Below are 27,145 nucleotides of genomic sequence, written 5' to 3'. Positions count from 1 at the left end.
GGGCGCGCTGGGGGCGGGGTCACGTGCCGCCCGCCGCCGGATGGAGGGCGCGGGCGGGCGTCGCCGAGCCAGGTGGGTCTCCTTGGTGGTCTGGTCCTGATTGAGCCGCTGAGCGCAGTCCAAAGCCACGTGCCGGCAGGTAGGAAGCCGGGCCCGGGCTCGTGGGGGCGGGCCACGACGTCAGGGAAACCGGGGAGATGGACGAAGGGCGGCGGGGCTTGGCCGGGGAGCGGCCGCGGCGCCCCCGCGTGGACGGGCGGCCCCGACTGACCCGCTGACCCTCCAACCCTCCGCCCGGCGGGATGCCCTCTCGCAGCCCTAGCCGCCCAATCTCTCCCTGTAACCGCCCCCCTCTGTGTCCTCCCCGAGACCTAAGAGCGCGTGCGGGGGCCATCAGCGCGCGCGCGCGGGAGGGACGGAATGATGAGAACAAGGAGGACGCAAGAGGGTCCATTCTAGCCCTGCCGCGGGGGGTTGAATGGACTGAGTGTTGCTAGGTCGCGAAGCCCGGTAACGGACATTTTAACCGGGGAGGCCGCAGAAGGTTCCGAGATGAAGTCCTTCCCCAAACTGTGGCCTGTCCTAACCGAGCTCTGTATTTGCCAGTGGGAAGCGAGGGTCACGCTCCCCGTTCGCTAGGTGCCTGCGCTTCCGCAGCCGAGCCTCTGCTGCTCTTTACTTCATGTGTTTATGTGACTTAGGAACCCAGCTCTGCCGCCTGCCGCCCTGTTCCTATCGATTCCTCGAATCTTTTCCCTCCCGCTGGTCTCCATATTTTTGCGGGCGCTCGCGCGCTCTCTTTAACCGGCCGAGTTCTTCCCAAGGATCTTTTCCTTGCTCTTCTCTTTCCTTCCTGCGTGCATTCTTCTCCTCGACCGCCTCGGCACTCCCATCCCGTTGAACCACTGTCTGCACGCTGGTGCTCCAGGGCCGGCCCCGGGGGGACCGGCAGTTAGATGACCGGGGCGCCTCTGAAACGGAACTACTGCTCATCTTTCACCCTCACTTCAAAGCCCGCTTTTCTTCCTGTTCCCCCGACTCATCCAGATTTCAAACTTCCATTCATTCATTCAGCGCACATTTTTGTGCACCGACTATGGGCCGGACGCTGGTCTAGACACCGGGGTTCCGGTTGTAAACAAGGAGCTGATTAGAGCCGGGTAGAGAGACTGAAATCAGCCGAGCGGCGTGATGTGCTGCAGAGATTGGAGGGGCTGCAGGAGGTGGCGGCAGAGGTGGCCTTCAGGGCTCCCAGACTGTGTGACTGGCGCGCTGCTCCGGGGAGGAACCAGCTCTCCTGACAAGATGATTGTAATATTGATCAGAAGAGTAAACTGACATAAATAGCTAAGGAAAGTCTGAGAAAGAGGAATAATGCCATCAAAACGTATAAAATTATAGCATTTAAAGCAGTGTGATATTAGTACAAAAAGAGATCAGGGGAACAGAATAGCCAGAAACAGAACAAAAACCTGTGTGTTTGTATGCACATATGTGTGTATACCCAAGTTACAAGGTAAAGGAATGGTCACAAATCAATAGGAAAGGGGAGGATTACTCAGTGAACTGAAAAAATATAAAAGAAAAATGATCCGTAGTGCAGGAATATTTCTGAATTAAAAAGTAACTTCTATTCACCAGCAATAACTAACTAGGAATTGAATAATAAGATATTCATAACAATATTCAAAACTAAAGTTATCTAGAAATAAGAGAGAAATGCATTCTTTTAATGAAAATGTTTTTTCCTGGTCTTGAAAAATCTAATTCTGTGGGCAATCCACTGTGATTGTGTCATGTTCTTATGATTAAAAGATATATTTTTAATTGGATGCTAAACTAAATTTGTTACAATTGTCTTAAACACACAGAATGTCCCTGGCCGCTTATTGTGCCATCTGTTGTAGAAGAATAGGAACCTCAAGTCCTCCTCCAAAAAGCAACAAATACTGGAAAGATATCAGTGAGTACAGTTCAAATAATATTTTCTTATAGAAACAGTACCTGGTTTCAGTGCGGGTAAGTTTCCAGGGTGGCCCACACAAACTTACTTAACCCAGGATAAATCTCAGATCTGTTTTATGTCTTTTCTGGGCTAATATCTATCCCACATTGGTAGGCTCAGAGCTATGCATACTCCCTTTTCTTGGAAGTCTTCCCTCTCCTGTTTTTCCTGTCAGTTTATACAAATGCTTGTGAATTCAACTTAAGTATTACTATTACTGCCTTCTCATTCAGCAGCTATTTATTAAGCTCCTGCAAAGCACAGTGCCAGGCATACATATTAGGTGAATTCAGTGGTGAGCAAGGTAGATGAGCTTGCTTTATGGGAGCTTAGGATCTGGCACGCATCTGTCTTTATTTTTAAGTCTTTATTTACCTTACTTATTACTAATCTTCATTTGTAAAATGAGAAGATGGCCTAGATCACTTTTCAGTTGTCAGATATTTATTTAACACCTACTATGTGCCAGGTAATTTTGCTCTTGAGATCCTCTCACACGGGCCATGTCTTGCAAGGCTTTGTTTGGGTTCACTTTCGTTTACATAAGCCAAGGAATCATGAATCCTGCCAAGATGGCTGTCTTGCCTCCACCAAAGTGGGTTCTGAATGCAAACACAAAGATGATCTCTGGCATGGTCTTACACACTTGGCTGGTTTTTCCCGAATCTCTGTCTTGGGCACTGTGGTCCCCCAGGATGAAGGACGTCAGTGACCATTTGTTCCCACTGAAGTGGTCGTGAACCTCCTGGTCCGGATGGATGGCTACTGTGTCGTTGATGGTGGTGGCTGAGCTGCAGGCAGCAAGGGAGGAAAAGAGACCCGCTAGGGTTTCTTTTTTTATATTAAAAAAAAGTATTTTCTGAGTTGCAAACAAACGAATTATAAGTAAACTTGCAGACTGTAAAATGTATTTAAAGTGGGGCTCTCTACATATGGCACTAAACCACAAATTACAGTTACTTTGGGAGATGCCCTTTTGTGTCCCCAGTGGACAAACACGATCCCTCAGCCTAGACTGAGCAGTGGTGGGGAGAAATATCCCTGCTCCTTTACTTGGGTGTGAGCTGAAAGGAGTCAGGAGGGAAGTTAGCTCCCTGGGCCCGGCGTTCAGGGGAAGCTCTGTGGGCCTGGCAGTGCCGCGGGAACCGGGGCCTCTGCCCATCAGGTTGGGACGGCGGAAGCGTCAGGGGAGAGGAGAATGAGTGTGAAATGTAGGCTCCATTTTTGTACCCAGTGCATCTGGTTCGTTCATTTCTATCTGGGGAGGGGAAGCCTTGTGTTGACAGCACCTGATTGTATTCATGGAGAAGTATCAATAACGTCTTATCTGAATATGCCTCCTTTCTGTCACATTTTCGAAATGAAATTCATTACATTGACTTTTTTTTCTTTTTGAAGGAAATATAATAAAGTTTACTGGATCACTTATTTTAGGGTAAGTGTCAACAGTGAAATTGACTTCATTATAATACTATTTGAAATCTCAGTGGACGTGATTTACAGGTAGCGTGGGGGAGTGAAAAGGGTGTAGATTTTGGAATCAGATGGATTCATCACTGGTCTGTCGCTGGTTCTACCACTTCAGGGTCCTGTCACTATAGTTACTTCACCTTTTGAATCTTGGTTTCTCTTGGGTCCAAGTATATGATGGGGCAGAGCAGGGACTCACTCAGCAGCTTCCGCACACTGAAGTTCACATCTTATCTCAGGTTCTGAAGAGGGTGAAAAAGGTAAAAATCAACTATAGCCAATATAATTTTTGAAAATCTTATGAATCACCATACAGCTCTTAGGAAAGGAAATTGAGGCTGAGAAAACTAATAGATTGACATCTCCCATCTCCTGCGATTTCGGAGGCACTTGCTTAATGAATGGAGTGACTCTCTTTCTGAAAATTGTATTTTCATTCTTTCCCCTTTTTTTGGAGGGGTGTGTATATATATAAAATGCATGTCTAATACTGCTCTAGTGTTTTTGTTAATAATACTCTTTTCACTAGTATAAACTCAACTCTTAGATGCTAAAAGGATTAAGGAGATATACTTGGCATTTTATCTAAATACATACATTTCTCCATGATATTGTAAGGTAAGGCAAAGCATAGTTAGATGATTTTCCTTTTGACTTATTCTGGGCAAAAGTACTCCTCTTTTTTTTTTTTTTTTTGTAAAGAAGTTTGTTTATATCACAGTTATATTCAGGAATAGCGTGGAAATTAATTGCACAATTTTTAGTAAAGAAATTTTGTCTTTCATGGAAAGCGTGAAAAAAATACTACATTTGCTCTTTTTGGCGGCTCAGATAGATCCCTAAGAGAAGAGAATTCTTTTAAGCCTTCTCTCTATTCCTCTGGTGCTGGCCAGTGTCTGGTCTTTTGTCTTACCTGCTTTTGCTTTAGGGAGAAGGCTTAGCATAGCTAATGTTGCAGAGCTCTGCATCCACACAGAGGGCAGCCTTTGTGTCCGGATTGAGGGAGTGTGCAGGTCAGTCTAATTCAGGGGCAAAAACCTTCATTTGGGGGTAGGCAACAAACACCATTGTTACATTTAAAAACTGATGTTAGATATAACTTAGGAGAGGAGAAACTTTTATATGCTGGTGATGGGAATACAATGAACTAATCTTTTTGAAAAAACAGTTTGACATTATCTAGTAAAGTTGAACAGTATGAATCCTGTCAGAAAGTCTGTAATTCTGCTTCTAGATATGTACCCTAGAGGAACATAAACCCGTGAGTACAGTGTAGGTGTGTGTGATGTGTAACCGTATTGTTTGTAATGGACGCAAACTAGAAATCCCCTGAATACCCATCTGTGGCCGAATGGATAAATAAGTTGTGGTGTATTCATACAGCGGGTGAATTGCAGCCTTATGAAAGTGTAAATGCATGGGTTCCAGATACATGAAACAACACGGATGAATCTCACAGAGGGCTGAACAAAAGAACCCAGACAGTGTGATTCTATTTGTGTGAAGTCTGCAGGCAGACAAAACTGGTGTTGAAGGACACATGTATCGATGGTCAACTATTGGGTTGGCCAAAAAATCCATTTAGTTTTCTCCATAAAATAAAAAACATATTTTTCATTTTCACCCGTAACTTTATTGATTTGGATGTTTTGAGTATGCCGGCTCTCTCCGCCATGGTATAATGTTGATTGTTCTCAATGTCTCGATTTGATCGCTGTCAACTTCAACTGGTCTTACCTGACCCGTGGACACCATCTAGCAAGAAGTCTCCAGCAGGAAACTTTGCAAACCACGTTTGGTCAGCCATAGCGCCTTCTCCATATACTGTACAGATGGGTTTTTTTATGCATGTTAGTTGCATTTTTACCTTTCTTGAAATAAAGCATACATAATGTGCTGAAAATGTTGCTTATTTTCTTCCATCTTCAATATTAAGATGGTTACCAAAAATTCACCAATTTTGACGTTTTTAAAAAATGCATGCTGATAGGACAGCTGTCACAGTACAATCTAACAAAATTGTTTCAAATGAAGTTAAAGACAACTAAGCACTCTACTAGAGCAATGACTCTAGTATGGAAAACACCAAACTTTTTGGCCAACCCAGTATAAAGAAAAGCAAGAGTATTACTATAATGAAAGTCATGATAGTAGCTATAAAGAGGAGGGAGGGAGTCAGGATCAGGAAGGGACACACTGCGTGCTTCTGGGATACTTACAGTTAAAGTTCTGTTTTTTTTTTTTTTCTGCCTCGATATGGTAATGTAGCTATTATTATTTGTTAACCAAAATGTGTGTATACCTTTATACATATATTTTTCATATATGTGTGTAATATATGGTATATGCACATTACCGTATATATATATTATGTTTCCCAATAGAAAAGAAAGAAAAGTTAACTATTTGAAGCTTAATAAAAGAGTAACTCTTGTATTACGTTTAGGTCATATATTTATGATGAATTTTTTGTTTCTTTTTAAGAGGTTCTTTATTTTTTACATATGAAGTTCTGGCCCTGAAGAAGTCTTTGACATTAGATACTCAAGTGGTAGAAAGAGAAAAAATGAAGTCATATATATATGTGCCCACTGTTTCTTTAGATAAAAGAGAAAATTATGGTAAGTTGATGATAAAGTTACCTCATCATTGTGGAAATGGAAGTTAGTTATTGAACTTAAAAATGAGTATTTAAAACACTGTATAATAACATCAGTTCCATTAACTCTAAGAATAACCAAACCCTGTGAGTACCAAGTTCCTAAAGAGTTAAATGAAGGGCAAATTTTTGACTTCCCTGTTTAGCCAGGTTTGCTGCTCTCCTGTTACTAAGTGATGTGAAAGCTAGCTGGCTGTTTAGTCTGAACTTGGAGTTCCAAACCCAGTGGGGACCGTCCATTCAGAGGCTGGCCCTCAGTTTGGCAAACACAAAAACCTGATTTTGTCACTTAACTCAGAGGTGTTTCTGATTAAAAGGATTTATTCGTTATGCACACTAGATTGATGAGATGGAATTATAAATATGAATACGAACCTGTTTACAGATGGAAAAGATTTGTCATAAGGACTAGAAAACCTGTCTTTACTAGTCAGAACATTCCTCTTCGCCCTAGTTAGGTCACATGGAAACCTAATTAGTAATCAGACAACTGCTTGGTGAACAGGAAATTTTGCAGCAGAGGAGTATCTTTTCATCAAGATGTGGGTAGTGTGGTGAGTCACCACACTTGACTCCCAGCTGTGTGTTCCTCCGGTGCCAGCCGCAATAACCGTGCCTGCTAGTACACGGTGATCCCTGCGTGGGGCAGGTGCACTGCTCCCTGCTTATAAGCTGTATGTAGTGTTTTTTCACCTTCCTGTATTTCAGCATGCTCTTAAGGTGTTACAATTTCGATTACTGTTTTTATAGTTGACAATTTACCTTTATAGTGAAGGTTAATCTCAGTAAGATATCTCCAAATTTTAGTTTGAAAGGGACTATTTTTAAGGGACATTTTCCTGACTGTAGCTAATACTATATTGTATATGAGGATTTTTGTTAACTTCAGTGTTTTGGTTTTGGTTTTGGTTTTTACCTTTTCCCTGACTTGGAGAGCAATCTTATTTTGGGATTTAGAGCTCTGTGATCCATAATGGTTTTAGTTGCTTTGATAGTGACAATAAAAACAGAAAGATGCTATTTTATATTTTCTTTTTGAAAAAAAAATCAAGGATTTTAGTTTATATTTCTCTTTGAAGTATTGGAGCTTGGCATTAAGAGTTCATACTTGGTGTATTTACATTTATAATCATTTTAGGACTCACCTACCAGGCAAGAAAAGAGCTTCACAAAGCAGTAAGAACACTATTGGCAACCTCAGCCAAGATATTACGGGGTCCATTTGCTGGTAAGTATAAAATATTTAATGGAAATCCTGATCAGTATTCTTAAAGTCATTCAATGGCCTGCCTAAGATATTTTTCCATTTCGTGTATTAACATTTATTATAGCAGTGAAAAATTGAGTGACATTATTATGTTGGGCTATATTTAATTTTAAGGCTTGATTCCTTGGATACTTTTTTCCTTCCATCTTTGAGGATGTATTGTTGTTAGATATTTGTAAATAAATATTGAGACTAAATATACCCTCTTCAAAATTAAAAATCTGTTAGGAAATCTCTTCCATGCTTTCTCATAATGAGAATATTGCATCAAAAATGTAGATTTCACAACCAGCAACTCTGCAGTGTGGAGGTAGCTATAAAAGAGCGGACCAGATCTCTTAAAAAAGTTGAATCATAAAAGTGAAAAGGTGGGAAAGGTTTGTAGAATTAAAAGAGACTAAAGAGACTTAAAATCCTGGTTTCATAAAATACCTCTAAAGATATTTTTGGGACAATTGGAGAAGTTTGAATACAGAGTTAGACTGGATTTTAGACGATTCTGGAGGATTTTTGTTGGTGTTTACTGGTGTTAAAATGGCATTGTGATTATATACAGGAGAATGCAGGCTTGTTTGTAGGAGTCGGTGTGAACCCTGAAAGCGTAAACATTGTGTGCCTGCAACTTCCTTCACATAGTTTAGAAAAAGTATATAGACATGCATACAGATTGAGCAGATACGCCAAAAAACAGTTTTTGAATCTAGCTGTGGTAGGCCTATGGATATTAATGTATTATTCTTTTAATTCTTCCATACATTTGATGTTTTTTATAATGAAAAGTTTTTAGGGAAAAAGAAAAATAAGACCAATAGTGCAATGAAAGCAACAGAGTCTATAAGACAAAAGCACAGAGATACTGCACACAATAAATAGAAAAAATGATACACCATACACAAGAATAAACCCAAAATGCACAAAAAACTTACATGTAAGACTCAAAACCATAAAAATCCTAGAAAAAAATATAGGCAGTAAAATCTCAGACATCTCTCGTGGCAATATTTTTGCTGATGTATCTTCCAGGGCAAGGGAAACAAAGGAAAAAATAAACAAATGGGACTACACTAAACTAAAGCGCTTCTGCTCAGCAAAAGAAACCATCAACAAAATGAAAAGGGAACCCACTGTATAGGAAGACAATTTGCCAATGATACATCTGACCAGGAGTTAATTTCCAAAATATATAAATAACTTGCACAGCTCAACACCTGGAATACAAACCGTCTGATTTAAAAATGGGCAAAGGACCTGAACAGACAACTCTCCAAGGAGGACATACGGAGGGCCCATAGGCATATGAAAGGATGCTCAACATCACTAGCCCATCAGAGAGATGCAAATAAAAACCACGATGAGATACCACTTTATACCTGCCAGAATGGCCATCATCAATCAACCGATAACAAATGGCGAGAAAAGGGAGCCCTGGTGCACTGCTGGTGGGAACGCAGACTGGGGCAGCCGCTGTGGGAAACAGTGTGGAATTTCCTCAAAAACCTGCAAATGGAACTGCCCTTTGACCCAGCGATCCCACTTCTGTGAATATATCCTAAGAACCCCAAAACACCATCTGAAAGCACACACGCACCCCTATGTTCACAGCAGTGTGTCTGTAACAGCCAAGATCTGGAAAGAGCCCCAGCGCCAACATAGATGAGGGATGAAAAAGCTGTGGGACATTTAGACGATGGAATCACACACGTGGCCGTCAAAAGAAGGAACTCTTACCTTTCCCAGCAGCGTGGATGGACCCGGAGACCATTGCGCTAAGTGAAACAAGCCAGTCAGAGAAGGACGTGTGTGATCTCACTCGTATGTGGAATCTAATGAACAGAGTAACTGATAACAAAATAGAAAGAGGCACGGACAGACTGACAGCTGTCAGGTGGGAGGGGGGCTGGGTGAAAGGAGGTGAAGGGATCGGCCACAGAACACAGATGCGTGACCCACGGACACAGACAGCAGCGTGGTGACGGCCTGGGGGGAAGCGGGGACAGGGACTGGATGGAGATGAGCAAAAGGTGGGGGGACGGCAGGGGATGGAGACATCTGTAATAGTGTCAGCAATAAAAATAAAGTTAAAAAATAATATGAGAGAACCGAGAATAAATGCATCAGTTATTAATACCTGGAAATAGATTTCACAGTCCTATTATAGGTTTCAAATATTTATAAATTACCACATTAAATAAATGGGAGGTTATTAAAATGTTGTTTCTAACTGTTCACGTTGCTCACATTGTCTTTTTCTTTTTGCAAAGACCCTTTCAGTACAGTGGACGTGGAAGATCACGAGTGCGCCGCGTGGCTGCTCCTGCGGCGCAGTACGTCGGCCGACCGGCCGGCCCGGCTGCAGGCGGTGCGCGAGATGTCGCAGGCCCACCACTGGCACGGTAATGACCCCGGACGCCCGGCGCGCTGTCAGCCAACTCTGTCTCTGCTAGAAAAGAGAAGGGAGTGAGATTTCAAGGAAGGAAAATAATTCAGGCAGTCTAAAATATATTGAAATTATTTCGAGGAATTAAAAACAGAAACTCCTGTGAAAACCCCCTGGCCTGGTGACCAGATATGCTTGATAAGAACCACCTCAAAACTGAGGCAGATATATTTGTGTAACTTAGGACCAGAACAGAGTGTGATCTGATTACAGAAATTCTGACTCTGATAGTTACGGCCTAACGTTGAGTTTACATTTTTTTTTGGTTCCTCTGTAATGGAATATATTTTAATCGCTTGCTGCACCACACAGTTATATTTGCTTTCACTCGACAATTGGCTCTAATACTAATAATTAGTCAAATGGCTCAGATTTGTGTGTATATATCATTTTAAGGGGTATTTAAAATATTTAATTGTATGTAAAACATAAGTTTTGCAGTAACAATAATGAGCAAGAGCTCAGGTCTGCTGATTCCAGTACAGGGACGAATGTACACTTTGTGAGTAGCATTGTGTCATTAAAATGAGCCAATAAAGAGAAAATAATAATGTTCTCAAAGAAAGTTAAGTCTCAGAATAAGATCTCTGCCTCCATACACGTTAATTAGTTGATTGATTGGCGGCTGTAATTACAATGTATAAAGTAAATAATTTCATGTTAATGGAGACTTAGAATAAAAATCTTTTTCAAAATCTGCCTTCTAGGACTCCAGTTGGGACTTAACTATGTCAGAAAAATCAGGGTTGGAGCCCTGGCGAGTATATTTTGAAAACTTCCCCACTCGATCTTGAAGAACTCACCTAGGCTATGAACTGCCATTATTAAAAATGAGTGTCTGCTATAGTGGTTGGAATTTTGTTTTGATGTATTTCTTAGTCTGTTTGGGCCACTGTAACAAAATATCATAGACTGGGTGGCTTATAAACAACAGAAATGTATTTCTTACAGTTCTGGAGGCTGAAGTCCAAGATCAGGTGCCAGCAGAGTTGGTATCTGGTGAGGCCCTGCTTCCTGGTTCATAACTGGCCATCTTTTCTTTGTTTCCTCTCCTGGCAGAAGGGACAGGGCGGCTCTCTGGGGTCTCTTTTATAAGCACCGATCCCATCATGACCTAGTCACCCCCCACAGGCCCTTCCTCCAAATTCCAGGACTTTGGGGATTAGTTTTCAGCATACGGATTTGGGGGGACATAGACATTCAGTCTGTAGCAGCAGGTAAAGAACGGAGTGGTAAACCATGAAGGCTGAAACAAAGTACCGCCGTCTGGAGCCTCAGACGGTTCACGGACGTGATGGAATGGAGGTGTCTTACTGTTACCACGGACAACAGACCTCAATGCAATCACAGGTTTTTGGGGGTAGTGATCAAAACAGCTTTTGAACAGGAGAATTATTTTTAAAGAGAAGTTAAATTGATTCTGACCTATCAATTATCACATTTGAGGTTCATCTTTTCAAAAATGTTAGTTAGACCCTGATATACCCAGATATAAGATTTGCGGTGAGGAGCATTGTGCGGTCTGATATGGAAATGCTGGGTAGTTAGCTTATTGATATTGTAGGTTTGAAAAAATACTTGGGGAAATACTTGAAACAACTCTAAGCCGGTCTGGCAGCTAACAGTATACTTTGACACTAGATTACCAGTACCGGACAATTGCTCAAGCCTGTGACCTGAGAACTCTCGTTGGCTTGGCGCGGAGCAGAGAGAGTGATCTCCGCTTTTTTCTCCCTCCACCTCCTCTACCATCTCTAAAAGAAGTAAGTAAATAAAATAATCCAGTGAGAAAATGTTTGATATAGTCTTCACTTTGGGTACAGAATAAACATTTGAAAAGCAGTTTGTTGGCTACTTTTCACAAGCAGGTGAACGGGGTCAACCCGAAATTGTAGTTTTCCCACAAAGAGTTCATGATTCCTCAGGAGACGCTGCTTCTCTTGTATTATTTTCCTTTTCAGTACGAGGGGTCTCTTGTACCAGAGGATACCTTCATAGTGTGTCAGCATCCATGAATTGGTCCCTGGATCTAAGCTTGCTTTTAGATTAGTTTTTCTCAACTTCAACACTATTGACATTTTCGGCCGAAAGATTTTTTTGGTTGGAGGGTGTCCTGTGCGTTGTAAGGTGTTTACCAGCATCCCTGCCCTCTTCTCATCAGATTCCAGCAGCAGTCCTGACCTGGGACAACCCAAATGTTTCCAGGTACTGCTAAGTGCTTCCCGAGGTACACAGCACAGCCAGAGAACCACTGTGTGGTTACTAATGTACTGACACGTAGAGATACCAGTTTTCAATCAGTAATAGAGGTATTGGAGCATGTTTCTTGAGAACCTTTCCTAGACTAGAAAATGAAAATCTGAAAAGTTGCTATCAGTTTTTGAAAAACAGAAAGACAGTTATACTAGATGGAAGTTATTAGGGAAAATCAGATGGTAACACGTTCTGGATTTTAAAAGCCAGCTTTAGCTAGAAAGTATAATATAGTAGTTCATTTTGAGTCAAGATGGGAAGTAGCCTGTGAGGTGAAAATGTAGCTACACGTTGCAATACGTCTTTCAGATTGAGGTGCAGACACAAAGTACAGAATTCACAATTTAATGATCTTATATTTATCTGGGTGGGTGACTGTTTTTGAGACTAAAAAAAACTAATTCCTCTGTGGGCTTGTCTTTTGCTTTTTTGGCTTTGATTCTTTCAATATTTTTTGCCATGTTCAGCTGAGCTTAATTATGAGGAATTTATTTTCCTTTTATTTCAGGACTCTTCCATCGAAGAAGAGCTCAGACACCTGCTGGCTTCTTTGCCGCACACGGAGCTGGACGAGTGTATCCAGTACTTTACGTCTTTGGCTCTGAGCGAAAGCAGTCAGAGCCTAGCGGCTCAGAAGGTTAGCTTGTCTGTGCATTCAGGGATGTTTCTGAGGGTGTTGTGCTGGGGCCCCCGGAGATGACTAAACAAGCTGACTCCTGGTTGTGTGCCATGCGCGGAGCTAGGTGTTCAGGATAATAGGGAGACAGGTAAAAAATGTCCTTTCTCACTGTAGTTTCACTGTGCGTGCCGCCCTGTATGAGCGGTGTTGGGCATCATTTCATGTATTTTAGAGGCATTATTCTTCTTTTTCTAAGAACTTTCTGGTATGACAGCTGCTCATTTTCCATAGCATTGTTGGCATTTTTCTCACTGATTTGTAGAAGATCATTGTGTATTAGATTAGCCCTTAATCTGTGGTAAGAGTTGAAATTTTCTTTTCGCACTTATTCATATATGTTTTTAATATCTATTAGGACAGTTCCTCACTACTCTTCTCTTTCATAAATTTTGCCTTTTCTTCTTGTTTTTCTTCCATATGAACTTGAATTTCAAGTTTGGAAAGGATTAAAAACTATTATCCCTGTCATCGTCGCCTTTATTTTAATTTTTTTCAATAATCCTTTTTTTTTTTTTTTTGATTAATAGACTTGAAGTAGACTTGACAAGCATAACTGGCCCCTAGAACATTCTGATTAACCCAGGCGTTTCTTACATGTTAAGGAATTGTGTGTTTGTACTTTCAGGTACAAAGGGGAAGGAACTGAGAAAGACTCAGAGGTCACTCTCTTCTAGGGATAATTCCATGTACCTATTCTTGTAAGCAACAGTTTGCTTAACAATAAAATTCCCATAATATTTAGAGTCCTATGTATTAGTCCTTTATAACACTAAATAGTGCAGAATTTTTTTGTCCAACAAAAAATATTAGTCATTATTTAAAAGATCCTGTTTATGTTTTCAAGAGAAGAAGGGAGGGAGAAAGAGAAGGAGAGAAACATCCATGTGCAAGAGAACATCAATCAGTTGCCTCTTGCATGCCCTTAACTCGGGACCTGGCCTGTAACCCATGCGTGTGTCCTGACTGGGACTTGAACTGGCAACCTGTTGGTTTGCATGTGGGTGCTCAACCCACTGAGCCACACCAGCCAGGGCTTAGTCATTTTTTTAGTAAAAGTTTTAATTTTCTCACTTTCAGGGCGGCTTGTGGTGTTTTGGAGGAAACGGACTTCCTTATGCTGAGAGCTTTGGAGAAGTTCCTTCAGTGACAGTGGAAATGTTCTGTTTAGAAGCTTTAGTGAGACATTCTGAGGTAACTTACACTTTCAAATGTGGTTTCTTTTTATGATCACAAAATTATGCATGTTCATTTAAGGGAAATCATTCTCGTTTAGTATAAAAGAAGCTTTTTGCTGGTTTTCAATTTCTGCTTTCCCCCATTCGATTGTTTAAGTTGATAAAAATGATTTAGCACCAATACATGAATTTCATTTCACTAAGTATTTCTAAAAAGGGATGTAACCTTAATTGCACATGAAGAAAGCAGAGCATTGTCTAAATACAGCCTGTATCTTTGAGTTATGGTGTCTTCTACCTTTCTCAGGTCATTTTTACAAGTAATATTTTCAGGTAGTTAATTTCCATTAAAACATCTGTCAAAGATGTGTCAGGATAGAAAAAAGAAAATATTTGACCAAATTTTAACTATAGCATATATCAGTGATTTTCAAATTCTTGGCATTATGGCAACTTTTCTATCGTGATCACTGTTTGAGTTAAAAAAAGAAAAATGTAACAGACTTTGTGGCGTTCCAACGTTAGTGCATAAAACTCACTCAGGAAACATGTTAAAAATGCACATTCCCTGCTCACCTGTAGCGATTTGAATTTACATACGTGGGGTGGAGTCCAGGAAGTTACATTAGTCCCAGACGTCCCCAGTGAGGCTGCTGCAGGGGGTTCCCACTTGGCGAGATACGTCATCCTAGACATCCTGGACTCTCCCGATTACTTTTGGGAACCATTAGCCACGGCTCAAAAGCATGGCGCTTTACGGTCACCCTGAGTTCCCACCTGCGGAATTAGGAACCAAGGAGAAAGCAGAGTCAGTAGTGGGCCCCAGGAGGGAATGTGGGATGACGAGCTTGAGTTTCTGTGCTTTCCGTCTAGTTGGGAAGCAGGAGATGCATCTTCAGTACAAAATAAGTGCACGGAATGCAGGAGTTACTTTTCCAGGGGCCGCTTAGGTTATTACATGTCTCACTTGATGGACGTCCAAAAGACGTACTTGTAAATGCATGTGAAATGTGATAAAAATTAATGAAAACTGAGAGAATGACCATTGTTGCATAGACATGAGTGACATGGTGTCATGTAAGTAAAACTAGTGATGGGAAGAGGTAAGGCCATGTCAGTGACCTTGGCAGACATAATGACTTATTGGTCCATTCTGTCACCTTATCTTAGTGCACACATTCCTTTGTCTTTCTTTTACCTCTTTTCACCATTAAAAATTCACATCCCCTCTTTATTTTTACTGGATCTTTCTCTTTAAAAAACTTTCTGACTCCTAAGTTTAGGCCCCCACCAATAGCTGTAGGTCTGAGTTGGGCAGAGGTTGCTTATCTCTGGGATCTGCCACTTGGACAGGGGTTATTTCCTGTGATCGGGTGCCAGGCTTCTCAAGGGTAGAGAACAATCCTAAGCCAATCAAAGTATCGCTAGAAGTTGAAACAGTGCTGTAATAATGACACTGTCAGGTATCATCCAGCACAAAGTTAAGCAGGCGAACTTGAAGGATAAATATTTCAGAAGTCCTGGTGAGATACGGCTTATTGTTTTTAGTGATTTTGAAGCACTTCCCTTTGTAGACAGGCGTTTGTGCATTAAGTAAGCTGAGGTGAGAGGCTGGGTGGTCTCTCGGGGTCTCTGTCCTTGAGCGGGAGCCACCTGGCTGCCCATCAGCATGCTTTGTCCCCTAGGAATTTATACAACATAAAGTGAGCTGTCATTAATTTATTGTGCTAGATACCTGCACATTGTGATAAAATTGAAGCATGTGGAGGTTTGCAACTACTTCAGAGGCTGTACCAACTTCACAAGGACTCCCCCAAAATACAGCGAAATATCATGCGTATCATTGGAAATATGGCTCTCAATGAACATCTTCATTCAACGATAGTTCGCTCAGGTAACAACTTTATATTCTGATTATTTTGGATCCAGTCTTTTGTTCTCCTACCTCCACCCATCATGATACATTAATTTTTCAGTAGACTTAAAGACTTTGCTTAGAGCCTGTTGTTTTAACAAGGAATGCTTGGGGTATGTGGATAATCTACACCTAAGATACTCAGTGTGTGGGCAGTCACGGGAGCGCAGTGCTTGCTGATGACCACCTGAATGTTTGTATCTTTGATAGAAATGATTATTAGAGACCAAGATCTGGGTGCTCTGTGTGCTTATTGCTCCTGGGGTGTCTTTATTCTTCACTTTTTCAGTAGAAAAATCTAGGTGATACATACAAATACACATACATATCTGCACATGTACAGCTGACCCTTCCACAACACAGGTTTGAAGTGCGTGGGCCCACTTACACGCGGGTGTTTTTCAGTACATACTTGTACTGTTTCAGATCCACCGTTGGGAGTCCGTGGATACAGAGAGCTGACTGTATGCATTGATCTGCACCATTTTATTCAGGGGGCTGGAACATCTGTGGGTTTGGGTATCTGCAGGGGGTCCTGGAACCAAGTCCCTTGCAGATACTGAGGGACAACTTAGGCTTTTGAGGAGTCTAAAGTTACACAAGGATTTTCAACTGCATGGGGCGGGGGGTGGGGGGGGGGTGTCAGTGCCCCTAACCTCATTGTTCAAGGGTCAGCTGCATATGCTGTGTTCTTACATTTACATGTATTAGAAATTATGATTTATGTTTAGGAGTCTTTTGATCAGAAGAGGGATCAGCGAGCTATAAATGACCACTTGCCGTGTTTCTTTTTAATTAAATGTAGTGGGGTGACACTGGTTAACAGGGTCATACAGGCTTCAAGTGTACATTTCTACGGTACAGACTGCGTCGTGTGCCCACCGCCCGAAGTCAGCTCTCCTTCTGTCGCCATATATTTGGCCCCCCCTTACTATAAGTTTACGTATTCCTTTTTATAGATTTTTTTTTAATTGATTTTAGTGGGGGAGAAAGAAACATTGATTTGCTGTTCCACTTAGTTATGCGTTCATTGGTTGGTTCTTACATGTGCCCTGACCGGGGATTGAACCCACAATCTTGGCATATTGGGATGACGCTCTAACCAACTGAGCTACCTGGCCAGGCTATAGATTCTTCAGGTGGAGACTTACATCACTGATTTTGACCTTTTTCTCAGTCAATTATATGTTGTTTTAAGTGGCACTGGGAAGCCATGGGAGTGCTCAGTTGGACTTCCGTTTCTAAGTGCTGCTTTTCGGTTTCACAGTTAACCTGTATCGAGATGTTACCTCATTTAAAAACACTAAATGTTAAAGAAAGACCCCAGTTTTTCAAGGGGCATTTGAGGTTTGTAAGAGGTGAAGGAGCCTCTCCGATGTTGTGGAAATACTCTGTCGATTATAATAGAAGTGCCACAAATGGCGTGTGCCATGCTCTCTCTTGGGAGTCCTGTGACCCCATTAAAAATCAAGTCACATTTTTGCACATACCAGTAATATACGTGTTTATCTCTATAGGTAGAATTTTAAAACATTCTTATTTTGTTACTATAAAGCATTCTTTCACAGATTTGGAAGAGGAATTTTATGATACGACAAATGTGAATACTGTGAAAGAGTTACTGAGTCTGAAACTTCTCTTGGATTATGAAATCCGGGCTTCCTGTCACCCCAGCGAGCTGGGGGAGGGGGCCGTGGGGACAGCTGCTGTCTGCGGAGTGCCTGCAGGGCTTGGTAAAAGGCACATTTTATGTAGACTTGTTTAGAATCTTCTTCCCGCTCAGAGGAGCCAAGTGACTTGACTGAGGTTCCACAGCAGGAGACAGGAATTTGAGCCCAAGTCTCTCTGATGTCAAGGCCCAAATTCTAATTTATTTCAAATTATATAAATAATACATGAATAGATTCTCATTATATAAACCTCAGAGAACACAGATGAAGTCAAACCCACCTTTTTATAGAGCCCTCTCTGGTCCGAACTCCCTCCTAGTACTGTGTGGTGCCTCTTGCCAGGCCTTTGGGGGAGGGTGTGTACGCATCCACGCACTTTCATACGTACTCACGTGCATAAAGTAGTGTTGTTGTAAATAACAGACACGTAAAAAATAAATGAAATCGTACTGCGTTGTCTCCCTTTATAAAAACGTTTTCCCTCCTTGAATCGCAGGTTTCACACGATTTTTGTCTGTTAAGCAAGCTCATTATTAAAACATTATTTCCCCACATGTGCTAAAGGCTGCTAATATGACTGCCAATCAGAATAAAATAACTAGTATGAACTCACTGGGTTTAATAATTCTTGCTAAAAGCAAACTATTATTTTTCTTACCGTTTATGACCTCATCTCCAGTATTTGCAACTTTTGGTAGATCTAAATGAAGAAAATGCCTTTTGGGCCCCTCCTACCTGCTTTGGACCCCCAAGGGGGGCCGGCGGGACCACCGCGGCGCTGTGCCGGGGCCCCAGGGGACCTCCGGGAGGAGAAGTGGGAGCGGCCGCGCCTGCCCGGGCCTGCGGACGCCCAGCTCTGCCCCTGGCCGTCGCCCGCAGCCTGAAACCCCGCAGCCCCCTGGGGCGGGCTCGTGCTGGTCCTGAGGGGCTGCGTTCTCTGCCGCAGGCTGGGTCTCCGTCCTGGCAGAAGCAGCGAAGTCCCCGCACATCATGGAGGCCTCGCACGCCGCCAGGACCCTGGCGAACCTGGACCGAGACGCGGTGCAGGAGAAGTACCCGGACGGCGTGTACGTGCTGCACCCCCAGTGTCGCACAAGGTGGGGAGCGAGCGGGACGGTCCCCTCCCCCGGGGGGCGGAAGCCTCACGGCTTCCGTGTTAATTTGTTCCTGCGTAATTCAGGGAAGTGAAATCCCTTACAGAGAAGTCGCCCCACTTACTTACCGACACAGTCTGTCCTAATGACCTGACCGCAGAGGACCTGCAGGCTGTCGCGGCCGTGCGGGCGTGGCTGGGTTCCCAGGGTCGCTTTGCGTCGGGGCGCACGCCCAGCACGGCTGCATGCACCTGGGTAACGTGCCGCCCGGAAGCTCTGGGTGCGCATCTCTCTCACAGCGTTTTTCACACAGACTTACTCTGGTTTGGGCTGTGGAGGTCGCTCTGGGTGGGAAGGGGACAGGACAGGATGACACGTGCAGGCAACCGTGGCAGCCGAGGCCCAGCGTCCGGGGCAGGCGGAAGCGTGTGCCAGGAGGTTCCAGGCGCGCGCTGGGAGGAGCGCGTTGTAATAAATTTGACTCCTGCTCCTCCTGAAGGCTATTTCTGGTCACCGTTCCCAGCTGTGTCATTGGTGAGACCATGACTGCACAAAGGACAGCAACGAAGAAGTCATAGAGTTCTTGGATTTTTGTCAGGCACTTTAGAATATTACCTGAGGAAATAGCAAAAACCTTTTTTTTTTTTTAATTTGAAAAATGGATTGCCTACTTAATTCCAATTTGTAAGTAAAATACTGCAGTATTTGTGTTGTGTAATTGTGTGTGCCCTATAAATAGATGTAATATACTACCTACATATTTTTTAAATGTCATATCTGAAGACTGTTACTTGAAAATGTCATTTGCTCTATTTCTGATAAACATTATTCTTGATAAATTTTTGAAAATATGCATACTGACTTTGAAACTACACCAGCATTGTCTTTTTAAAAAAAAATACTTATATTGATTTGTGGGACATTCTCATGGAACTCTTTGGAGAGCAATCTGACATCTGTCACCACACTGGTCACTGAACTCACTGCAGTTGGTTCTGGTTGGTCCGCCAGGCTAGACCGGTCTCCATTTTTATAGCGCCGTGAGCACAGTCCACGCGTGTCCCTGTCAGAATTCCCGGAGGGTTCTGCAGCAGCCCTCCGCTCCCGAGGCTCGCCTTCATTTTTATTTTATGTCACATAAAGCTGCTAAGCGCCACCCGCAGAGAGAGCTATGCAGATTCTTGCCAAAACAATAATGTGTTTATTCTGCTTCTCTTTAAAACTCTTTCCCCATCAGTCAGCCCATTAAAGCAGATGTCCTTTTTATTCACGGCCTTATGGGAGCAGCATTCAAAACGTGGCGCCAGCAGGACAGCGAGGAGGGTCTGGCGGAAAAGGCTGCAGAGGATGAGAGCAGGTACACGACATGCTGGCCCAAGGTAAGGGCGTGGCTGGCTCTCAGAGGCCCCCTTGGTCACGACACGGCAGGGTCGCTGGCTGTGGCAGCCCTCGTGACTTGCTTTTCTGTTTTTACTGGGGCTTTTTCCACGTAGTTCTGCTTTCCCTTAGGGTCACTCGTGGGATGTACACGAACAGCTGGGCTTGTCACTCCGTGTTGTGTAACTTAGGGTACAGTCTGCGACCAGAGGAATATTCCAGTAGGTAAAAGACGGGCAAGGGCCAGCAATCGTTCACTCCCGTTAAAAGTATAACAAAACAAGTAATATATTACCTTCACGGCAGTTGGCTATTTCTATTATTTTAATACTTGAAAGACCTTGAAGAAGTAATTCTGCTTTGGATTTTCTTGACATTATTCCTCCCAAAGAGCCTTCACCCTGAGATGAAATCACTGAAAATCGACGCTGTTAGCGTGCGGACGTGGTTTCCAGGGCTTTGTCCCCCGCTGCTTACTCACCCTCACGGAGGCTTCTCGGGCACAAGGAATAGTGTGCACTCCGATGGCACTGAGGCATGGGGATGGTGACAGAGCCCAGGCCCCCAGGGGCAGAAAGAACAGGGGTTGAGTGCTCAGGTTGAAATCTAACCATTAGGCCATACTGTCTGTTCTGAGATCATAGCTTTCTATTAGATGCTTTCAAAAAGCCAGTTTGATCTAGACTCAAAAACAGGCCTTGCTTTTGGCTATTGCAGATTAAAACTGAGAATATTCTCTTCTCACCTGCACTGGTCGTAGGCCATCAATATTGTTACCACCTTGTGACCACAGACGTAAAAAGCTAAGATGCTGGAGCTGTTTTTCTAGTCTCCTTTAAAGTTTACTCCAATGTGCTCTTTAGTGATCAATGTTGTGAGAGTCCTTTAGTTACGAATTTCAGTTACTGGGAAGTAACTGGGGCAGTGGGGCTTCATATGTCCTTTGTACCTTTTATTTCACACAGTCGTGGTTAGCAGGAGATTGTCCTGCTCTCCGAATTCTGTCTGTGGAGTACGACACCAGCCTCAGTGACTGGCGAGCGCGGTGCCCCATGGAAAGGTAATGTGGGGGGGTAGCTCTGGGAGGGCAAGGGTCCAGGCCACACGCCGGCCCTCGGGTGGAGGGGACTTGGAGGCCACAGACAGGGTTTGCTAACCTTTTGCTCTTTCTTCTAGAAGAGTTAACTGTAAGTATGTTAATGAAATAAGGCTGAGCTAGAGTGTGAACGTTGGGCTCCTAACGTGGCCCACTTAGATCTACCCGAATAGTAAGGGCTGTGGATCCTACGGCAGAGTCTCCTTTCCTCCTGGGAGCAGGCGTGGTCCTTCTGCTTCTGTGTTCAGTCACACTGGCTAAAGGAAGCAAAGCAAACGATGCTGAGTACTGTAGGTTCCTTAGGTCCTTTGTACGTCGCCTGTGTAGCTGTATGTACAGGAAGGACACTGGACTTCTGGGCTCACACCTAGACTGTAGCCAGTTCTACCTCTGACTCACTGTGAGATCCTAGGCAAGTCACTTGACTTGTCTGGGAGCTTGGTCTACAAATTGAGGGAGCCAGCCTGAGCCAGTGGGGGTTCTAGATGGCCCCACCAGGTGCCAGAGGAAGGCGCCGAGGTCCGGCCAGCACACAAGACCCCAGGGCTCCCTCCCCATTTCACCCTGAGGAACTAGGACAGGCCTTCATTTTGAAGAAAGGATTCTACAGGTAAAGAGTTTGAAACTACTAGACCAGATAGTTCTGAAGTTCCCTTTTTGAAAATTACTTATTTCGAATTCTCTGGTTCTGATAGCTTTCTGGTGTTTCTAAGTAACCAAAACAATGTTTTCAGCATAAATATTGATAGCAGCAATGACTCAGTAGCAATGACAGCTGTCTTCCTGTAGGTGAATCACAAGAAGCATGGCCTTGGTGTCAGGCCTCGTAATGAGAAAGGACACAGGACACGTCCCAGGTGGTGGGCGCAGTTGGTGTGAGGTTTACCTTTGACGGTGAGAATTGCCACGTGTGGTAGATGCTCAGACAGTGCCTGTTCAGGAAAGGGACGGCTTGTTCGGGGCTCAGCTCTTCACACGTACCCGGGCGTGACTAAGTCAGAAATAGCGGGCGAGCAGTTGCAGGAACTGAGCAGAGAGAACAGGGCTCATTCCTGACTCCAAAGGTAGCATGTGGCATTGGTCTAGGAAACCGAAGTTCTTGCTTTAAAAATTGGGCAGCAAACTCTGGGGGAGACCAGCAGCTTCCCGTCATGTCTGTTTCCGTGTTGTTCAGAAAGTCCATTGCATTCAGGAGCAACGAACTTCTTAGGAAGCTCAGAGCTGCTGGCGTCGGGGACAGGCCAGTGATTTGGGTGTCACACAGCATGGGAGGTAAGTGGGGCTCACTTCTGCGAAGCGAGCATCGCGAGGGGATTGTCGGCCATCCGGGCTGACCGAAGTTCCTGCGCCTCTTCGTGTTACTTAAAGTGACCCTTTCCCCCTAAATACATGTTTTTGGCTATGGCGAGGAGCTGTTAAATTACTGCTCTCCCTCTGTGCTATTTCTTTCTCTAGAAGGGGACAACTAGTAACAGACCGTATAAAAGGGATGTGAGTTTGTCAATTTAATCCTTTCGTGTGGTGACACGAATAGACACCAGACGCAGTCCCAAGCTTCCACAAGCCCGACTTGTAACGACTCCTGCTGGTCTCAGAGCCCCCCTTTCTTCCCTGCACGCCAGCTGTCGCAGGAGCCCACCCGTGCGGCTGTGCCCACACCTCCCGGCCCCTCCATGCCCGCTTACCCTCGGCCCCACCGTGGTCCGCTGTGCAGCTCCTAGTGCTTGCTTGCTAAGGGACTCCTGCTCCTCGGCCCGCTCCCAGCCCCGTTCTGCATGGTCCCCGTCCGCCTTGCAGAGGGCTTCTGCAGCCGCTGCCCGGATTCTCTGCTGAAATGCTCAGGGCTGCTGGCTGGGGCCTGGCATTTTGCTGAGAGGAAGGTAGATACTGAGTCCTCAAGAGATCCAGTGTCACCCTCTCTGTGACCTCTGTGTTTCACCTCTGGCTCCAAGCCCAGTGGGGGGAGCCAAAGGGGCCCTTCTGGACGCGTTTCCCCCTAGAAGCTTTGTTTTGCGTGAGGATCAGTTTTATGGGACCATGTGTTTTTGGAATATTAGTAGCGTCCTACCAGAGGGGTCATCAGTGGGCTGCTGTGGGCGGGGGGAGCGGGGGGGAGACGGCAGCTGCCTTCCCGGGTCTTCGGCGGGCCCCCCAGTAGCAGTCCGGACACGCCCTCTGTGGGGCAGCGCCTCCTGTGACAGGGGCCTGGCTGCACAAAGGCGTTTCTAGACTGTTACGTGTCTGTAGGTAGGGTCTGATCTTGAGGGTCAGGAGCAGTGTCCAGTGTTATTTTAAGGCCTCTTTATTGGACTACGGAGAATTATTGCTTAAACTTTAAAGAAAGCAGCCCGTTTTCTGTATTTCTTGTTTTGCCTTTTTTGGGTTTTGAGAATAATGGAGGGAAGGGAAATTGCTCATGCACTGTTTTTCTTTCTTCTCTGTGGCTAGGTCTTCTGGTCAAAAAGATGCTGTTGGAAGCCTCTCAGAAGCCAGAAATGAGTCCTGTCATAGACAGTACGAGAGGGCTGGTGTTTTACAGTGTCCCCCATCACGGGTCCCACCTGGCCGAGTACTCTGTGAACATCCGCTACCTCCTCTTCCCCTCCGTGGAAGTCAAAGAGCTCAGCAAGGGTGATTACTGGTTTTCTGTCCTGGAGACTTTTCAGTTCGGGTTTCATTTTTCTTTGATGCCTTCCCTTTTTGTCTTCAGCCATTATTTGTTAAAATATAACAATTTTAATACTATGTTAAATATTTTTAAAGTTATATAATGTTTTGCTATGAGTATAATTTCAAATGACCAATTAATAGCTTTTTTCCATGAGTTTGGAACATCATCCACTGATAAAATATGCATAAGCTTTGACGATTTTCACCATATTAACTATTACTTGTTTTAATAAGCATTTTTTTCTGGAATACCTGTTTGTCAGAATTTGGAGCCCTTGGCTTGAGCCTTAATAGGCCAGATCAGATGTCTTTCTGTGCATCTTTGCTCTGACCCTTATGGAGACTGACTTGACTGTCTTCGAAACCTTCTGTTGTACCTTAATTCTTGTAGTCAAGCTTTATCGTCCATAAGCTCTTTCTTGTTCTTTGATCCATTACCCTTTAAAATCATTTTAAAGATACAAATCCGTGGATTTTTTAAGTTCTGTGTCCCTTCGCTGCCCAGGTTTTCTCTTTGCCCCTTGGGTCAGTCTCTCTCAGGTTGTTGGCTCCCCTCCCTCTCTGGTGCTTCTTGGTGGCCCTGTTCTGGCTGAGGCTGAGGGACAGAAAGGGTCGGGCACTCTGACCATGGGCAGGCTTTGGCGATGGGAGGCTGTGCTTTAGGGTGGCGTGGGGTGCCAGCCAGCACACTGGGGGTCCCAAGTCCCACACACCAGACTGCCTGGGGACTGCTTCCTGCCAGCTGGTGATGTGGGAGGCCCCCCCCCGGCGCTGGCCTCCCAGTCCTGCGTGGGTTTGAGCCCTCTCCTCTCATCTTAAGGGCTTCTTAGGAAGGAGAGAAAATAAACGAGCTGCTCTCTTGAATTAGAACCCTAATTTGCTCTCTAAATTTGGAAGGTTAATGTATTTTGTGATGAATTGGATAAACAGCCTTGTTCTCGATAATGTTCCAGATTCTCCCACACTTAAAGCGCTACAGGATGACTTTCTGGAGTTTGCTAAAGACAAGAACTTCCAGGTGCTGAATTTTGTCGAGACGCTGCCAACCTCCATCGGTAGCATGATCAAGCTCCACGTGGTGTCCGCGGAGTCAGCAGGTGCGCGCCGCGTCATTGGCCGTAGTTGGTCGGACCCAGCATTCGATTACAAGCATCAACTTTCGTAGTTAGTTTCTCAGTTTTAGGAAGATGTAGGTTCTAACTCTATTATTATTTTCAGCCATAGATAGTGGTTTCTCTGCAAACACAGAACCTTGGCATAACCCCTCTCCTCCCTTCATTTAATTGATCTGATGGCAAAGGTTAACTGGCTCCCTCTGAATTAGCCATCAGCAGTGAACTCTGTGGTACTAAGATAAGAACACAAAGCCTCTATCAGCCGGACCAAAAGGGGCATTTCATGTGAGACCGAGCCTGTGCAGAACCTTAAAAAAGACCAACTAAAGGGAGGGAGGCATTAGCAGCATCTCTCCATAGCCCTGAAGTCGGAGGAGACGAGCACCCCCTGCTGCCGCGGCACCCTGTGCTGTATGTACTGCAGGCTCTTCGAGAGCGGGGCCCAGGCTGGCGTTCTCTCTGGAGCCTCCCCTCTTACCCTGTGCATGGCAGGTGAGCCATCCCTGTCACTCCCTGGGACAGCTCAGCTTGCGTGTTAGACCCTTTTCCGATCACCTCTGAGTCTGGAGCCCTCTCCCGATGGTTCTTTGGTTTGCATGACAAGTTCTGTCCTAGCTTCCTTACATGTCATCTAAATAAAATGAAAAAGACTGAATAGTCTAGTGAAACCTACAGCTGGCTTACCTCCAAGTGACACGCCGCAGGGTGAGTGAGCTGTCCCTCTCCAATAGCTGAAGAACTTGAAGAATCAGGGAACAGCTACTGGGTGTTTAAGAAAAAACACGTGGAAGCGTAGAGCAGAAGCAAAGTTAATGTTGTAAATATCGTGGACCGGCTGCTCATAGTGCCATGGCCTCATCATAATTCTGTCCGCGCCTTCTCCCTGTCACCAGGGCTCCTGCCTGCCTTCCATCCACGGCTGCCGCCATCCCTCGCCCAGCTGGCCTCACTGGCGCCTCTCGTCCCTCCGCCTAGGTGACTCTGTTAGACTCAACCGAGGCTCTCGAGCACTAGGTCATCTCGCCTAGGTGGAGGGACGTTGGGGTTTGGGTGCAGATGGAATGGACTGTACATGAGACGTTCCTGTCTCTTTATGAGGACAGGGAGCTCGTTATCAAGTTCACAATACAGACTCTAGAAGAAGGAGAGGTTTAGAGACGCATGGAAGAATTTAGTGATGACCTGCATGTGCAGAAAGGTTCTGAAGATGGTCGTGCTCAGGCCAGAACATGTGTGAAGAACTTATGAAAAGCATAAGTTACAATTATACCTACTAAGAATCCATTCTGGCATAATTAATCAAACATAGTTTAGCTACAGTGAACCTTCATAAGAGTCCCATATTACAACCAAATCAACATTTAGAACCTCAGGCCTGGCCTCTTCCAGCAGTGATAGGGAAGAAGCGTACGTTTTTACTTAGATGTTATTGACGTCTTTGTTTTCTTCAGATTTAGGCATCGGAGAGCTAATTCCTGTGGAAGTTAACCATTTGAACATCTGTAAGCCAAAGAAAAAGGATGCTTTTTTGTACCAGCGTACCTTACAATTCATCCGTGAAGCTTTAGCCAAAGACCTTGAAAACTGACAGTTGTCTTCCATTTTTCATGTGAACACAGTGCCAGAAACGTGGTGGTCTCGTTCTCTCTCGAAGCAGCCGTGCAGACAGCGTCACTCCGGCATCAGGAGGTTCTGTAAAGCCAGACACAGACACAGAACAGGCAGTCACAGGACGAAGGGCTGGACTGGGTGGTTTGATTTCGGGGAAGTCCGTGTGTGCCGCTTCGTGTTCTGCAGTGCTGTCCCTGGTGAGCAGTTGCTGTGGGCAGAAGATGGCTTTTGTCACCTCTGACTGTCTGTGACAGGCTAGAGGAACACTGATGGCTTCTGAAGGGGTAACCATCTTCAACTTACATAAAAATGCCTTTTGGAGAAAACCTGGGATGGAGAGGAGAGCAACCTTGAACATAAAAGGTTCTGTTTTTGTTCTGGTTTCCACGTGCCGTCAGTTTTATTGCGAACCTCTGTCTAACGTGTTAGCTGTGTTAGGGCTGTTGCCATCCATGGGTCAGTTCCTTGTAAGTCTTTATTTTCATATTGCTGAGAACGAATTTTTTAAAAAATCCAGCTTATATATACTCTTTTTCAGACACTAACTTCCTATACTTGTAATTTTTCCCAGATAAAGTAGCTAATCTATTATTGATCAGTGTGAAATAAAACTATTCTAAGCCATTAGTTATATTAGCAATACTTAGTATCA

At 44.3% G+C, this 27,145-nt stretch overlaps 1 protein-coding gene across 1 annotated transcript; it reads left to right on the top strand.

Annotated features, from left to right (window-relative positions):
* Positions 1–27: 27 nt before the first annotated feature.
* Positions 28–26,876, top strand: SERAC1 (serine active site containing 1). The gene is made up of 17 exons (XM_090280032.1): positions 28–72; positions 1,872–1,963; positions 3,404–3,440; positions 5,960–6,096; positions 7,273–7,362; positions 9,663–9,794; positions 11,480–11,601; positions 12,600–12,728; positions 13,848–13,961; positions 15,677–15,839; positions 18,477–18,627; positions 19,862–20,003; positions 20,967–21,061; positions 22,272–22,369; positions 23,546–23,728; positions 24,721–24,864; positions 26,334–26,876. Exons 1-17 carry the CDS (start codon positions 41–43, stop codon positions 26,468–26,470), a joined length of 1,998 nt encoding a protein of 665 aa, XP_090136158.1. The 5' UTR covers positions 28–40; the 3' UTR covers positions 26,471–26,876.
* Positions 26,877–27,145: the final 269 nt, after the last annotated feature.

Source organism: Furipterus horrens, unplaced genomic scaffold, assembly GCF_987537825.1.
Source record: "Furipterus horrens unplaced genomic scaffold, mFurHor1.1.pri manual_scaffold_6, whole genome shotgun sequence".
Lineage (NCBI taxonomy): Eukaryota > Metazoa > Chordata > Mammalia > Chiroptera > Furipteridae > Furipterus > Furipterus horrens.
This window is presented reverse-complemented; position numbering and strand designations above follow the sequence as displayed.